The sequence below is a fragment of the Limulus polyphemus genome, unplaced genomic scaffold (assembly GCF_000517525.1).
Source record: "Limulus polyphemus unplaced genomic scaffold, Limulus_polyphemus-2.1.2 Scaffold7125, whole genome shotgun sequence".
In the NCBI taxonomy this organism is placed as follows: Eukaryota; Metazoa; Arthropoda; class Merostomata; order Xiphosura; family Limulidae; genus Limulus; species Limulus polyphemus.
In genome coordinates, this window is record NW_013672735.1 from 1 (window position 1) to 16,044 (window position 16,044).

The window sequence follows — 16,044 nt, forward strand, 5'->3', positions numbered from 1 at the left end:
GGTTCCATACCTGAGTTCTAGAGCCACTACCAGTGCTCTATAGTTATGCCTGTCGTCTGCTGACAACTGTCCAAATATTTCCAGTGGTTGTCCCTTCAGGCTTGTTGCCAGGTGCACTGTTTTCTTCTCCTCTGTCCATCCATTCATTTCTGCCAGTAGCTCAAATTGTGCTCTATATGCTTTCCACGGTGCCTTCCCATCGAATTCCTGTGGCTTCCTTCGCACTACATCACCCCTATTGCTGACAGTCATATCTGGGATGTGACTTCTAACAGGACTGAAGATGTCTGCATTATGGTTTAGCTGCGGGGTCTGGAAGGGTCTTTCCGTTGTCTGGGGGCTGATTAAGTCGATGGTTAAAGGACAATAAATCATCCTTTAATGCATTTAATTCGCTTTGAAATTTACTAATGTTTTCCATTTGTACTTCTTGTTCCAGTTGCCACTGCTGTAATCTCTTATCTTGTTTGTTTTCTTTCTCCTCTAACCACTGCTGTAGTCTCTTTTATTTATTTTGCTGTTCGAACTGCCACTGTTGCAGGTTTTCATGCCACTGCTTTTGTCTCTCTTTTTGTTTATTTTCTCGTTCTTTTGTATAAGCTCCTGTTATATACAGGTACACTACATAAGGTTTGGAACAATGATGCAGTTTGTGCGAATTAGAAGTTTTCTCTGATAATGTGAAAATCACAATAGAACAAAAAGTTATCCTATGTAAGATACACCTATAGAACATAAAACTATCACTATAGGGGATAGTTCTGTGTTATATGTTGTATGGGGATAGTTCTGTGTTATATTTTGTACGGGGATAGTTCTGTGTTATATGTTGTATGGGGATAGTTCTGTGTTTTATGTTGTGCAGAGATAGTTTTGTGGAATAGGAATAGCTCTGTGTTTTATTTCTATAGGAACATTTCTGTGTTGTATTCTTATAGAGATAGCTCTGTGCTGTATTTTCTGTAGGGGCAGTTCTGTGTTGTATGGGGATAGTTCTGTGTTATATGTTGTACAGAGATAGTTTTGTGGAATAGGAATAGCTCTGTGTTTTATTTCTATAGGAACATTTCTGTGTTGTATGCTTATAGAGATAGCTGTGTGCTGTATTTTCTGTAGGGGCAGTTCTGTGTTGTATAGGGATAGTTTTATGTTCTATGTAGTATGTCGCGAAGGATATAGTTATACGTTATAGCGATAGTTATAAGTTGTATAGGAGATAGTTCTATGTCAGTTGTATATAGTTATGTGTTGTATGGGGATTATTCTGTGTTATATGTTGTATGGGATAGTTCTGTGTTATATGTTGTATGGGGATAGTTCTATGTTCAATGTTGTATAGGGATAGTTCTGTGTTGTATGTTACATAGGTATAATTCTGTGTTGTATGGGGATAGTTCTGTATTGTATGTTGTATGGGAATAGTTCTGCATCGTATATGGATAGTTCTGTGTTTTAAGTTGTATAGGGATAGTTCTGTGTTTTATAGGGATAATTCTGTGTTGTATGGGAATAGTTCTGCATCGTATGTGGATAGTTCTGTGTTATATGTTGTATGAGGATAGTTCTGTGTTATATGTTGTATGGGGATAGTTCTGTGTTATATTTTGTATGGGAACAACATAGAACTATTCCCATACAACACAGAATTATACCTATATAACATACAACACAGAACTATCCCTATGCAACATAGAACTACCCCATACAACACAGAATTATCCCTATATAACACAGAACTATCACCATACAACTCAAAATTATCCCTATATAACACAGAATTATCCCCATACAACTCAAAATTATCCGTATACAACATAGAAGTATTCCCATACAGCATACAGCACAGATCTATCCCTATACAACATACGTGAATAATTAGAAGTGTATTAATACGCTAGAACCAAAACAAAACTATTTTCGCCCGAAAACATCACCCACATGTACCAAGTAATTTTATAACCCGAGTTTGAAAACAGATCACAGTTAAGGTTACTGACCTATTATAGCTAAAGCTAGAGATAAGCCGCTTATCTCCTCGCCCACCCGGGTGATATCAAAGTCTGAAGAGTAAATAATTCGATAGCTATTTTGGGGTCATGTGAGGCGACTTGATTGTGTGTATTACTGAACCACCAAGTGTGTGTAACGTATATAATTTTTGTGCTCCCAACTCTCACCTGCTACAACGAGAATGATTTTAAAAAATTTCGATTTCCTTTCAAGACTTTCTATAATTAATAGGTGGCGCTGTCGACAGAGTTGTTTAAGATGTAGTTTTTTAGTTTGGTAGTTTAGTTTTTTTTTTTAGTAAATATTGAATTCTACAAGAATTTAACATACACGCTGACTAATATTGAACAAAAAAATTGCACTAAAAATCATTTATGAATGATGCTGCTTAGATTCTTGGCTGGAGACACGTTACGTGTCACGTGGACCTTGCACGCGAGTTAACCTTGGCTCCTTCTTTCACCAACAGTTTCACGATGCTTGTACGCTCCCAGGGAATAGGGGCTATCTGAAATAGAAAACTCGTGTAATGACTCTAAGGTCAAGTTTGCAATCAATATTATAGTTTTACTTCAACGATTTTTATTTAATATAACTTATTCTAAAATAAAACGTATAGTTAGGGGCCTTACTGATGCTGTAATATCGAATGTACAAGTTTAGAACTACTGAGGTGTTGGCTGAGGTAAAACTATGAGGAACTGCATTCAGACATAAAACAGACATGGATATGTAGGCTACATACTTGTATGTATGTGATGGGTATGTAGGCTACATACTCGTATGTATGTGATGGGAATGTAGGCTACATACTTGTATGTATGTGATGTGTATGTAGGCTACATACTTGTTTGTATGTGATGGTATCTAGACTACATACTCGTATGTATGTGATGGGTACGTAGGCTACATACTTGTTTATATGTGATGGGTATCTAGACTACATACTCGTATGTATGTGATGGGTATGTAGGCTACATACTCGTATGTATGTGATGGGTATGTAGACTACATACTCGTATGTATGTGATGTGTATGTAGGCTACATACTTGTATGTATGTGATGGGAATGTAGGCTACATACTTGTATGTATGTGATGTGTATGTAGGCTACATACTTGTATGTATGTAATGTGTATGTAGGCTACATACTTGTATGTATGTGATCGGTATGTAGGCTACATACTTGTATGTATGTGATCGGTATGTAGGCTACATACTTGTATGTATGTGATGGGTATGTAGGCTACATACTTCCCCAGTTTGCTTATGATGAATATCTAGGTTACATACTTCAACAGTTTGCTTATGATGGATATGTAGGTTACATACTTCCCCAAGTATGTAACCTAGACATCCATCATAAGCAAACTGGGGAAGTATGTAACCCCCCAGTTTGCTTATGATGGATATGTTGGTTAGATACTTCCGAAGTTAGCTCATGGTTAGTGTATTAGTACATATGGAATTTTCTATTTAATTCGAAGCTTGGTTATATTTTCGAACTTTGTTACAACATAAGTCTTCTGGACTAATTTTCCCAGTGTTTTCCATATTTCGAAAGTTTGCTACGCCAAAACATTTTTTTCTATTACTATATAAAGATTAGAGAAAACTCTTTTCTTTAAATTTTGAATATTGGTATTATTATCTACTTTGCATTTTAAATACAGGTATATTTCTCTCTCTCTCTCTTTTTAATTTCGCTAGCTGTCCCAAATTTAGCAGTGTAAGACTACAGGGAAAGCAACTAGTCATCACCACCTACTTGCAACCCTTGGGCTACGATTTTTACCAGCAAATAGTGGGATTGACAGTAACATTATAACACCCCCACGGGTGAAAGGGACTCGAACCGGCGATCCGCAGATTGTGATTATTCATAAAAGTACTACGCATTAAGAAACCGTTAAGTTACTATGAGAAGTGTGTTATGATATATATATATATATACGGACACCTTTTACACAAATGTCTCCGAACTCTCATCAGTCGTGGAAGTCTAGGTTAGGAATGGAGTAATGAGACGCCCATAGTTTCATGACTGAGAACGGTTTACAATCTGGACTGGAGTAATGAGATGTTTGTAAACCGCACTTAGTCGTGGAAGTCTAGGTCAGGACTGGAGTAATGAGACATTTGTAAACTGTACTAAATCGAAGTATTCTAGTTCAGGACTAGAGTAATGAGGCGTTTGTAAACCGTTCTCAGTCGTAGAAGATTAGGTCAAGTATAAAAAGTCGATATTTTAATATTTCGGTGTATCATTAAAGATGATTATTGTGAAAATATAGTGAATTATGAGTACAATATCTGCCAAGGGGCGTTGTAATCTGAAGAAATATAAAATTCGATAGTTGAATTTTAGTTTTTATCTTTTAGTGTTTGCCCCACATGTTGTCCGAGACTAGTGGCTTACTTAGAAATCGTTTGAACAATATGTAAATAGTGATTTAAAGTTCTAGTTTCGAGGTAGTCTGTTAGTATATTTCTTCAAGTTTTTCGCTGGAAACTCGTTTTTATTTCGTTATAATGAAACACTGTCTAATCAGCTCATGAAATATAACTCCATTGAACGACAATAGATGACACTTTTCTTAACAGCACAAAATGAGATCTAAGATCTGTTCTAAACTCATGGATACGTTCCTCATTAATGTTGTTGTTTGATATTTTGTTATGTAAATAATGTAGAATAAAGTCCATATATTAGAAGTAGATGATATTATCCTTGTCCTTGGATTGTTTACAACTCCCCTTAGCAACATTTTTTTTTCTTTCAACTTATGGACCTCACTATTTACTCTTTGCCCGATATTCATCAAGCCAGGCAAAGCACAAGCTGTTGGTGACATTTGTCCTTGCGGTTAAAATGTATTTATATTTAGTGAAACAGCATAATTCTTGCAAAGCAAGTGTTTGAAAATAATAAAAAAAAAAAACTTCACAGCTTTAATGTATTGAAGAAGTAAAGTTTGTTTCTTTCATCGCTAGTTAATTTGAAATTAGTGTTTCTTTGTTTATTTTAGACCAAAGCTACATCGGGCTTTGAACATTTCCATGTTTAAACGCACAAAAACAATTTCAAAGTTACCCTAACCTGGTAGCGTTTGTTAGGCTGTATAAAAACAATTTCTAACTTACCGTAACCTAGTAGCTTTTGTTAGGCTGTATAAAAACAATTTCTAAGTTACCCTAACCTGGTAGCTTTTGTTAGGCTGTATAAAAACAAATTCTAACTTACCGTAACCTAGGAGCTTTTGTTAGGTTGTATTAAAAACAATTTCTAACTTACCGTAACCTAGTAGCTTTTGTTAAGCTGTATAAAAACAATTTCTAACTTACCGTAACCTAGGAGCTTTTGTTAGGTTGTATTAAAACAATTTCTAACTTACCGTAACCTAGTAGCTTTAGTTAGGATGTATAAAAACAATTTCTAACTTACCGTAACCTAGTAGCTTTAGTTAGGCTGTATAAAAACAATTTCTAAGTTACCGTAACCTAGTAACTTTAGTTAGGCTGTGAGAAAGATTTTAAACTTTATGTTTTAATTTTTTGTCACTTTAAAATCGATGAACACACCGGTATAACAATTAGAGTAACTCAAAAGTTGGCGGAGAGGACTGTTTACTGCCTTCCCTCTGATCTATAAGATAAAATCGGGGACAGCTATCGCAGATAATCGTTGTGTACTTCTACTAGAATATCTGAAATAAACAATTTTGAAATCTACACGCATAAAAGCGTATTTAAATTTGTGTTTGGCGCCTTATCCATGTTCGAAATTTTCAATTTGGAAATAAGTATAAACTTGCAAACTAAGAACTGAAAAAATAAATAAATTTGAGTTTCAAAATACGTAACCACATTCTGACTTGGTGTTCCCGTAAGTTTGGATAAATTTAAATCATTTGCAAGCAATTTTAGGTTTTTCTGGTATATGTATATATATGTGGAGAGAGAGTTCGGTGTTTCGTAGAAGGAAGGAAGTGGGCGGCAAACACTACATTTCGTACTTGAAATTCTGCTGTTTACTCTGGAAACGTTGTAGTGAGCACGTTTACAGATCCCTCCTCAACATTTTCTGTTATTTATCTCTTGTGTAAACAAAACCTACATATCCGGTTGCAAAGGAAAACATCTTAACAAGCAAGATCTTCAATTGTTCGAAGCAGGATAGGATTTCAACTTGAACTTAAGTAACGTCCTCTAAATATCAATACAGAAAGAGAAACTTTGAAAATATTAACAGCTTTCTGATAACTAGGATTTTATAAAAAAAATATGTTGAGAAATGTGTCTAGCTTTTCATATACATGTCAGAAAACTTGTAACGAAGGACGAGATGAGAACTGACTATAACATGTATATGTCAGAAAACATGTAACCAAGGACGAGATAAGAACCGACTACATCATTTACATGTCAGTAAACATGTAACCAAGGAAGAGGTGAGAACCAACTACACCATGTACATGTCAGTAAACACGTAACCAAGGACGAGATGAGAACCAACTACACCATGTACATGTCAGTAAACACGTAACCAAGGACTAGATGAGAACTGACTACACCATGTACATGTCAGCAAACACGTAACCAAGGACGAGATGAAAAGTGACTACACCATGTACATGTCAATAAACACGTAATCAAGGACGATATGAGAACCGATTACATCATGTAAATGTCAGTAAACGTGTAACCAAGGAAGAGGTGAGAACCAACTACACCATGTACATGTCAGTAAACACGTAACCAAGGACGAGATGAGAACCAACTAGACCATGTACATGTCAGTAAACACATAACAAAGGACTAGATGAGAACTGACTACAACATGTACATGTCAGTAAACACGTAACCAAGGACGGGATGAGAACCGATTACATCATGTACATGTCAGTAAACACGTAACCAAGGACTAGATGAGAACTGACTACAACCTGCCAGACAACTTAACAGATATAATATTGCAGTGGCAAATTGCAAAATTCAAAGTTACTTTGCCCAGATAGTCAAATCTCTGGACAGAAAATGCTTTGCAAATAGTGAACAAAGATAACAAGGTCAGTTGGGCTGCCTAACATGCCTTCATGCTATTCCCTCCAGCTTTTTGTACACCTGTTGTATGAGGAATCTATAATGAATAAGCATTACTTGAAAGTCCTGAAACAAGACATTCAGTTTCTCAACACAAATCAAGCCCAATAATCACATTTGACCAGCTCCTGCTTACTCTTTTGAAACTTGTAAACTAGAATTGGTCCATAATCCATGGGAAACAAGTTAATATTGAGATGCTAGGTGTTCTGGACAGCGAGATGACTCTCTGGAACATGATGAGACCAATTTGGATTCCAGTTTTCTAAATAGATTATTAGTCTTGATTAAAATACTCCCCTCTAGAGTATAGTCCTTAGTATTGCAATGTTTATATTTGTGAATTACTGTTCAAAAATTAACCATTAGTGCTTGCTGATGTCACCCCTGCATCTGTGGTCCACACAGAATCCACAAATTGGTCTCATCATGTTCCAGAGAGTCATCTTGCTGTCCAGAACACCTAGCATCTCAATATTCACTTGTTTCCCATGGATTATGGACCAATTCTAGTTTACAAGTTTCCACAAATTGGTCTCATCATGTTCCAGAGAGTCATCTCGCTGTCCAGAACACCTAGCATCTCAATATTCACTTGTTTCCCATGGATTATGGACCAATTCTAGTTTACAAGTTTCCAAGCAAAAAGCTTTAGTACAAATTTGCCTAAGAGATTAAAAATGAAATTAGTTAGATATAAAATTAACCTTACCTTATCATAAAAACTTCTTTGTAAAGAAAAATATATCTTGAAATAAATTACCAGGCAAACAGTAATTGTTAATATTGGATTTTTTTTTACTCAAAGGATGATATTCAAACTGGTGAAAATAAGCAAAAAATAGTAAATATAAATTTTGGACTCCACCTCTCACTTATTTAAAGCGGCTCTCCTACTGAAATTGATTATTTTGACTTCAGAGAGTTTGGGAAAAAAATACTTGTGTTTTTATCAAATAAGTAAAACACCTGAAACTAATTGGTTACCACTTATCTTCCATTTAAAATGAGTTTGTCATTCATAATCAGTCTTTCAAGATAAATGATTTTAACGAATTTGCACTTCAGTGATTATTCTATTCTCAGTATGAACATCTGTTTGTAAAATTTGATAAATATTGTCTGGTGAAATTGTTTTTAGCTTTCTTCTTTCAATTCTGTACAATTAAAGCATTAAAATATATTAAAGTTTGATTGTTTAGTATGCCATGAAAAATTAAAGTGTGTTTATAATCCTTCTTTTTTTATAAGAAACTCTAAAGAAGAGCCTTACTGTCAGTGAGCCAGAGCCAATACCTCAAAAAAGCCAACATAAGAAGAGAAACAAGAAGAAAAAAAGAAAATCTGGATGTAACTTTGGAGCTTGTAATTTTGCTGGTTAGTATTAAATATAGTGATGCAAATTTCTGAATAATTATTGTGTTAATAAGGTATTTTATGTAGAATACTTAAATTTATTACTCCTTTACTGAGGCTAAAGTGTGTGTGGAATTTTTGAATATGTGTAAACTCGGACAGCATTCTTGTTGCAGTCAGTATGAGATTATTTGCTTGGGACTTGAGAACATAAACAATAATTCTTAAGTTTTTGTAACCATTAATACTAGTACTAATTTCTTTTGTGATAAGCTATGTTTTTAACATTTTAATTTAGATATTTTGTTTACTAGAGGCCATTTTAGCAAGACAGTTAGAAGTTTGTGAAAGTTTAGGCCTAACATCATGTCTAGAATCTTCAGAAGATATAGGGAAAACAAATATCATATAAAAACATGTGACAGTGGATTAGTTATTCAGTTAGTTAATGAATCTGTTACTTTTTTATTGATCAAATGCTGAGTGTGTTAGTCAGTCAGCCAGCTTTAAGTTGTGTCATGGCTACGAGAGGAAAGTTTCATTTGTGATTAGGCATGTCATTCTATCAATATCATTAGTTTCAGAATTTCTGTTAAAAAGTTGTTTGTGAAATTAACTTTCCCAGCGAAGATAGCCTGTAGAACTTGTATGTTATTGATGAAGAAAAAAATAACTTTCATTATTATTAAGTAAAGACAGGACCTTGCATTATTTTTGATGAATAATCAAAAGGAACCCATCAAATGATAAAACTGTTACAATAGTATCATAAAATAGTTGAAAGAAATTTAAGTAATGATTCTTAAATTCTTGCATGAAACTGCTGTCATAAATTGTACAACATAAATAAGGTGTCAAGAGAGACTGAGCCAGATTGTGGATCTAAAATTCTCTGGTTTGTGTCCCATTACTGCCAAGAATAAAATTTGAGCTCTGCATTTTGTAGCCATGACCTATGGGTGTGTTGTGACAGCGGAAGTCACGTGACGCTGGTAACACATGATGAGTTTCTAGAAGATTCACGAAGAGATGAGATGTATGCTTTTATAATATATAAGACCGCCAAGAAGTGATGGCAACAATGGAATTGCAGACAGAGATAGAGACGGACAGTTGAGTCAAGCGCGGTAGTAGGTAAAGTGCGTGAATCGTTCGTTGTGAATTATAGTGTTTGTTTAAGTTAAACTGACTGTGGAAATTAAGTGTATTGCAAAGTTGTATTGAAAAAGAATAAACTAGTTTTATTTAAGAAAGGGCTTGTATTGCTGAAGTTTTTCTGAATGAATTTCTACGGAAAATTAACAAACGAACACAGAGACATAACAGATGCATTATAAAGTAACAGTCGAAATCCACAATTTGGTCTGACAAAATCAGCCCAAGGGTTGATAGTGGGTACTGTTGACTAGCTTCCTTTCTTAGCACTTCAGAATTACGTACAGCTAGCATACAGAAGGTCTAGTGTAACTCTGCACAAGGTCCAACAAGCAGAAATCAAACAACGATTATTATGTTCTGGTTTTTTATTAATATTAACAGTAATTCCTACCAAAATATGTATCACAACAAAGTGTTTTGTGTTCTTAGGGTCTCAATAACCTGTTAAGTATTTTCTTCAAATTGAGGGGCCATATTGATTCATTTGAGATTTCAAGTTAAACTGAAAATGAGCATATTGTTGATTTTTTTTCACAATATTTACAGATTTGTACCAATTTACTGGTGGAATTTTGGGTGAAGGAGCTTATGCCACAGTCAGAAATTCTGTGAATCTTAACTCTGGTATAGAATATGCAGTTAAAGTAAGTACATTAAAATAAAGATTAATTTAATATAGTTTACTTACAGAAATTGATCAAGTTTTAGTGAACAAAGATAAGTTTCATATAAAATGTATTTCTTTAATATGCTAGGAATTTTTTTTTCATTTTCTATATTTGCTCCTTTTCTCTAAGAATTCATTCTCAGTTTATATTCGTGACATGATGCAGTAGTTGATGTATAATTGTTAACTTTTACAATACTTTTTCAGTTTATATTCGTGACATGATGCAGTAGTTGATGTATAATTGTTAACTTTTACAATACTTTTTCATGTGAGTAGAATATTCTCGTTTACAGAATATCAATCTTTGAGAAACATAGTGCTGAATATCTAATATATTTTATTTGAATGAAATAATACAGCTTAATTTATGTTAACATACAGTGTAATGTGCACTAGCTGGTTCCCAAGATGTGGTTAATATAGCACATTACACAGTATATTAACCACATCTTGGGAACCAGCTAGTGCACATTACACAGTTGGGAACCAGCTAGTGGATGTGGTTAATATACAGTGTAATGTGCACTAGCTGGTTCCCAAGATGTGGTTAATATATTGTGTAATGTGTACTAGCTGGTTCCCAAGATGTGGTTAATATACTGTGTAATGTGCACTAGCTGGTTCCCAAGATGTGGTTAACATACAGTGTAATGTGCACTAGCTGGTTCCCAAGATGTGGTTAATATATAGTGTAATGTGCACTAGCTGGTTCCCAAACAGTGGTTAATATACAGTGTAATGTGCACTAGCTGGTTCCCAAGATGTGGTTAACATACTGTGTAATGTGCACTAGCTGGTTCCCAAGATGTGGTTAACATACTGTGTAATGTGCACTAGCTGGTTCCCAATCTGTAGTTAATATACAGTGTAATGTGCACTAGCTGGTTCCAAAGATGTGGTTAACATACTGTGTAATGTGCACTAGCTGGTTCCCAAGATGTAGTTAATATACAGTGTAATGTGTACTAGCTGGTTCCCAAGATGTGGTTAATATACTGTGTAATGTGTACTAGCTGGTTCCCAAACTGTGGTTAATATACTGTGTAATGTGTACTAGCTGGTTCCCAAACTGTGGTTAATATACTGTGTAATGTGTACTAGCTGGTTCCCAAGATGTGGTTAATATACAGTGTAATGTGCACTAGCTGTTTCCTAAACTGTGGAGTATGCCCTCTTGGGGAAGAGGGTTGCAGAATGTGCTAGAACAACCTTAAAATAAACCTGTTACCCATGGAGGATAAACTTTTAAGATGGAAAATATCAGGGGGTGAGAGAATGGATAGATTATTGTTTTGTGCATCTTCTCATGTTTGAAATGCTGGAAGGAAAAAGGGCCAGTAACACAAACAAGTGAAAGATAGTGAAAGGTCTTTTTATAACATAAGCCTAATGTTCTCATTAAAAGTGGAAAGTTGAGTATAACTTTACAAGCAAATGTTTTTTGAATTTATTTTTACAGACAAATTACTTTCCAATTGTGAGTTTTGTTAGAAATTGAATGACAATTGTAACTCAGACTGGGGGGGTTGGAGTTTTACATAATATGGTATCAGGAAAGTAAGGTTGTGAAGCTGCTGTAAAATGTGTGGTAATAGTACATAAAGGAATGATGAAAACGTACAAAACATAATTCTGAACAAGTGCAACCTCATCACTTAATTCTTTGACAATATCTGGGATGGAAAGGCTGTCATACAAGGATAGGTTAAGATCTCTGAAATTGTTTGCTCTTGAGAAAAATAACAGTTGAGGGAATCTGACTGAGGTGTTTAAGATTGTTAAAGGAATTGACAGTCCATCATATTTAAAGGTGAGAATGGTTAGGCTAATGGGCACAAATATAAGTATTGGCAATGAGGAAGTCATCTTCAGATAATGTTTTTTTATTTTAACAGCTTTATTTTTTTAACAGGGTGGTGGTCTCTGGAACTGGTTTCCTTCAGATATTGTGGAAGTAGTAAATTTAAGGGAGTTTAAAGGAAATATTGATAAATATTTGAGTGATAAAGGCTGACATTGAGTTGGTGTGTGTGTATATATATATATTAGTTTAATGTATGTGACAACCTAGATGGACCAAAATGTCCATTGTTGTCCTTAAATATTATGTATTAAAATGCAATGTTTGTAGATTAAAACTGATATTTTCTCTTAGGTTATCCAAAAGAAGCCTGGCAACAGCAGAACTCGTGTATTTAAAGAAATAGAGACATTCTATCACTGTCAAGGCCATCCAAACATCATCCAGTTGATAGAATATTTTGAAGAGGATGACAGGTAATTGCTCTGCATAATCCAGTTGATAGATCATTTTTGAGAGGATGATGGCTAATGGCTATATACTTCAGTTGATAGGACAATTTGGAGAAGGTGATGGGTAATTGCTGCATCATCCAATTGATAGGACAATTTGGAGAAGGTGATGGGTAATTGCTACATCATCCAGTTGATTGTACACTTTGGAAGAAGGTGATGGGTAATTGCTGTATCATCCAGTTGATCGAACACTTTGAAGAAGGTGATGGGTAATTGCTGTATCATCCAGTTGATGTACACTTTGAAGAAGGTGATGGGTAATTGCTGTATCATCCAGTCGATTGTACACTTTGAAGAAGGTGATGGGTAATTGCTGCATCATCCAATTGATAGGACAATTTGGAGAAGGTGATGGGTAATTGCTACATCATCCAACTGATAGGATACTTTGGAGAAGGTGATGGATAATTGCTGCATCATTCAATTGATAGGATACTTTGGAGAAGGTAATGGGTAATTGCTACATCATCAAATTGATAGGATACTGGAGAAGATGATGGGTAATTGTTGCATCATCCAGTTGATTGTACACTTTGGAGAAGGTGATGGGTAATTACTGCATCATCCAATTGATAGGACATTTTGGAGAAGATGGTGGGCTGCATCATCCAATTGATAGGATACTTTGTAGAAGGTGATGGGTAATTGCTGCATCAACCAGTTGATTGTACACTTTGTAGAAGGTGATGGGTAATTGCTACATCATCCAATTGATAGGATACTTTGTAGAAGATGATGGGTAATTGCTGCATCATCCAGTTGATTGTACACTTTGGAGAAGGTGATGGGTAATTACTGCATCATCCAATTGATAGGACATTTTGGGGAAGATGGTGGACTGCATCGTCCAATTGATAGGATACTTTGGAGATAATGATGAGTAATTGCTACATCATCCAGTTGAAAGGGCACTTTGGAGAGGTTGATGAGTAATTGAGCCTGTTTTTACATATTAAAATCATAACACAATATTACAAATCTGTATAGTAGTTGAGCCAGCCTCTGTATCATAAACTATATATAAATAAATTCAAAAGTCTGTTTAAAGAAACAAAAGAACCTTCGCACTTTTCGGTCATTATCCAAAAGTCATAACAGAGATTGCCTGTGGTAACAGCACACAAAAGCGTTAGGGATAGCCCATGTATCAGACAAAATCCAAAAAGCAGATGAGAAACCAGTTAGCTGTTGGGAGTAACATGTAGTACACTTATTAGGGTGGTATTTATTCTACTTTAACGATTTTTTAGAACTTTTAAGGGTGGACGATGGTAGGCATTGTTTAGTAGAAATATATATTTTTGGGGTAGTTTAATTTTCTCTTATTTCTATTTTTAACTTTATTACATCTTTTTAAGGGTAACTGCCTTCCCTCAACTGGTTGCAAACAATGGAAGGCAGTAAGAGTTGAGATGTTGTGGGTGTAAGCACTCCACTCTGTACCCTTAATGTATTTTCCATGACTGCTAACTGGTTTCTCATCTGCTTTTTGGATTTTGTCTGATAGGTGGGATATCCCTAATGCTTTTGGGTGCTATTACCACAGGCAATCTCCATTATGACTTTTGGATAATGACCAGAAAATGGGAAGGTTTTCTTTTTTTTTTAAATAGAGTTTTCAATTTACATTAAGTTCATTATTGTTTTATAGTGTTGATTTTGATCGCTTATTGACAATTATTGTAATTGATATAATAGTTTGAAGCTATACCTCTTATATATATATTTCTCTACCCCCAGCTTTATGTCTGCAGACTTACAATGCTAGAAACCAGTTTTTGATACATGTGGTAGGTAAAGCTCAGATAGCCTTTTGTATAGCTTTGTGCTTAATAGAAAACAACCATATATTTCTCTACACTCCTATTCTAGTTTAAATATATCATAATATAATGATATTTTTTTGGTCCCAAATAAATAAATAATGGATGAGACAACAGCAGGTTCTTCAAGTTTCAGTTTTTTATTTGATATCTTAAAGAAAATTTATAAACACTTTTAAACTGGTTTTACTATAAACCTTAAAATAATGTACTTTTTTTTAATTTCAGTTTTTATTTAGTCTTTGAAAAAGTTAGAGGAGGTAAGTTATTCCTATGTATTTTTGGTAAACAAAGTACTAGAATAAACCAAAATGTAACTATATTAATTTCAAAATGTGTCACATAAAGAAAAGTATAAAATGTTGGAATAAAATAATTAAAAGTCTGAGAATGGCTATTAAAGTTTTTTCTTAACTTGCATATTTTGTAGATTCTTGGGATCTAAGAGAACTCCACATTTAGCATAAATACAGCCATGTTGTAAAATATATTGTTAGGTTAGGTTACAAGATCATTATTTTCTGCACCAATACAGCCATGTTGTAAAATATATTATGATCTTGTAACCTAACCTAACTACTTTCTGCACCAATACAGACATGTTGTAAAGTATATTATGATCTTGTAACCTAACTACTTTCTGCACCAATACAGCCATGTTGTAAATATATTATGATCTTGTAACCTAACCTAACACCACTTTCATCATGACTACAGAGTTTTTTAATGTAACACATGCAGTTTAGATTACAAGCAATGTTAATTTATTCTGTCTCAAATGTTAGTTTTTTCAGTTTTTGGAAATAGACTGGAAATCACTTTGTTTTGAAAAATTTGACAAGTTTATGATGACAAGTTGTGTTTAGGTCCTCTTCTTACTCACTTGGAGAAACGAATCTGCTTCACAGAACATGAGGCAAGTTTGGTGCTAAGAGACGTGGCCAGTGCCCTTAAATTTCTACATCACAAAGGTGACGTATTACTATGTGACACAGTTTGTCACTATCTTTGATTAATGATATCAGAAAGTGATCTCCATAATATTCTTTCTGGAAAAAAATCCTGTTTTTTTAATTTACATCAGACTTAAAATACAACTAGAAGTATATATATATTATTCTTTCCTTGGCAGATTCTTTTAAATTATCGGGTCAAAATAATTCAAAGCCCAGTCCACTTAAATAAGTTTATGTATACATAATGTTTCTACAAGCTTGAACTCATGTATAATGTTGTAAGCTTACGTAACAGATGAGTTAACTAATGTAAAATAATTAATTTACATAATTGTACAATAAGGCCAGAACCAAACACAGTGACTAATTCACTAACTCTGCCTACTAACTCTCTACCTAACCTCTTGATACTTCATGAAATTGTACAGAGTAACTCAATAAGGCCAGAACCAAACACAGTGACTAATTCACTAACTCTGCCTACTAACTCTCTACCTAACCTCTTGATACTTCATGAAATTGTACAGAGTAACTCAATAAGGCCAGAACCAAACACAGTGACTAATTCATTAACTCTCTACCTAACCTCTTGATACTTCATGGAATTGTACAGAGTAACTCAATAAGGCCAGAACCAAACACAGTGACTAAT

At 34.4% G+C, this 16,044-nt stretch overlaps 1 protein-coding gene across 1 annotated transcript in view; it reads left to right on the forward strand.

Moving 5' to 3' along the window:
• Positions 1–8,364: 8,364 nt before the first annotated feature.
• LOC106474367 (MAP kinase-interacting serine/threonine-protein kinase 1-like) overlaps positions 8,365–16,044 on the forward strand; it is a gene marked incomplete at its 5' end in the record, with an annotated part of 17,190 nt that continues 9,510 nt past the window's right edge. The window contains 5 exons of the mRNA XM_013935058.2: positions 8,365–8,490; positions 10,174–10,271; positions 12,453–12,574; positions 14,665–14,696; positions 15,303–15,407. Coding sequence (XP_013790512.2) covers positions 8,365–8,490; positions 10,174–10,271; positions 12,453–12,574; positions 14,665–14,696; positions 15,303–15,407 — 483 coding nt within the window. The remainder of the gene's footprint in view (positions 8,491–10,173; positions 10,272–12,452; positions 12,575–14,664; positions 14,697–15,302; positions 15,408–16,044) is intronic.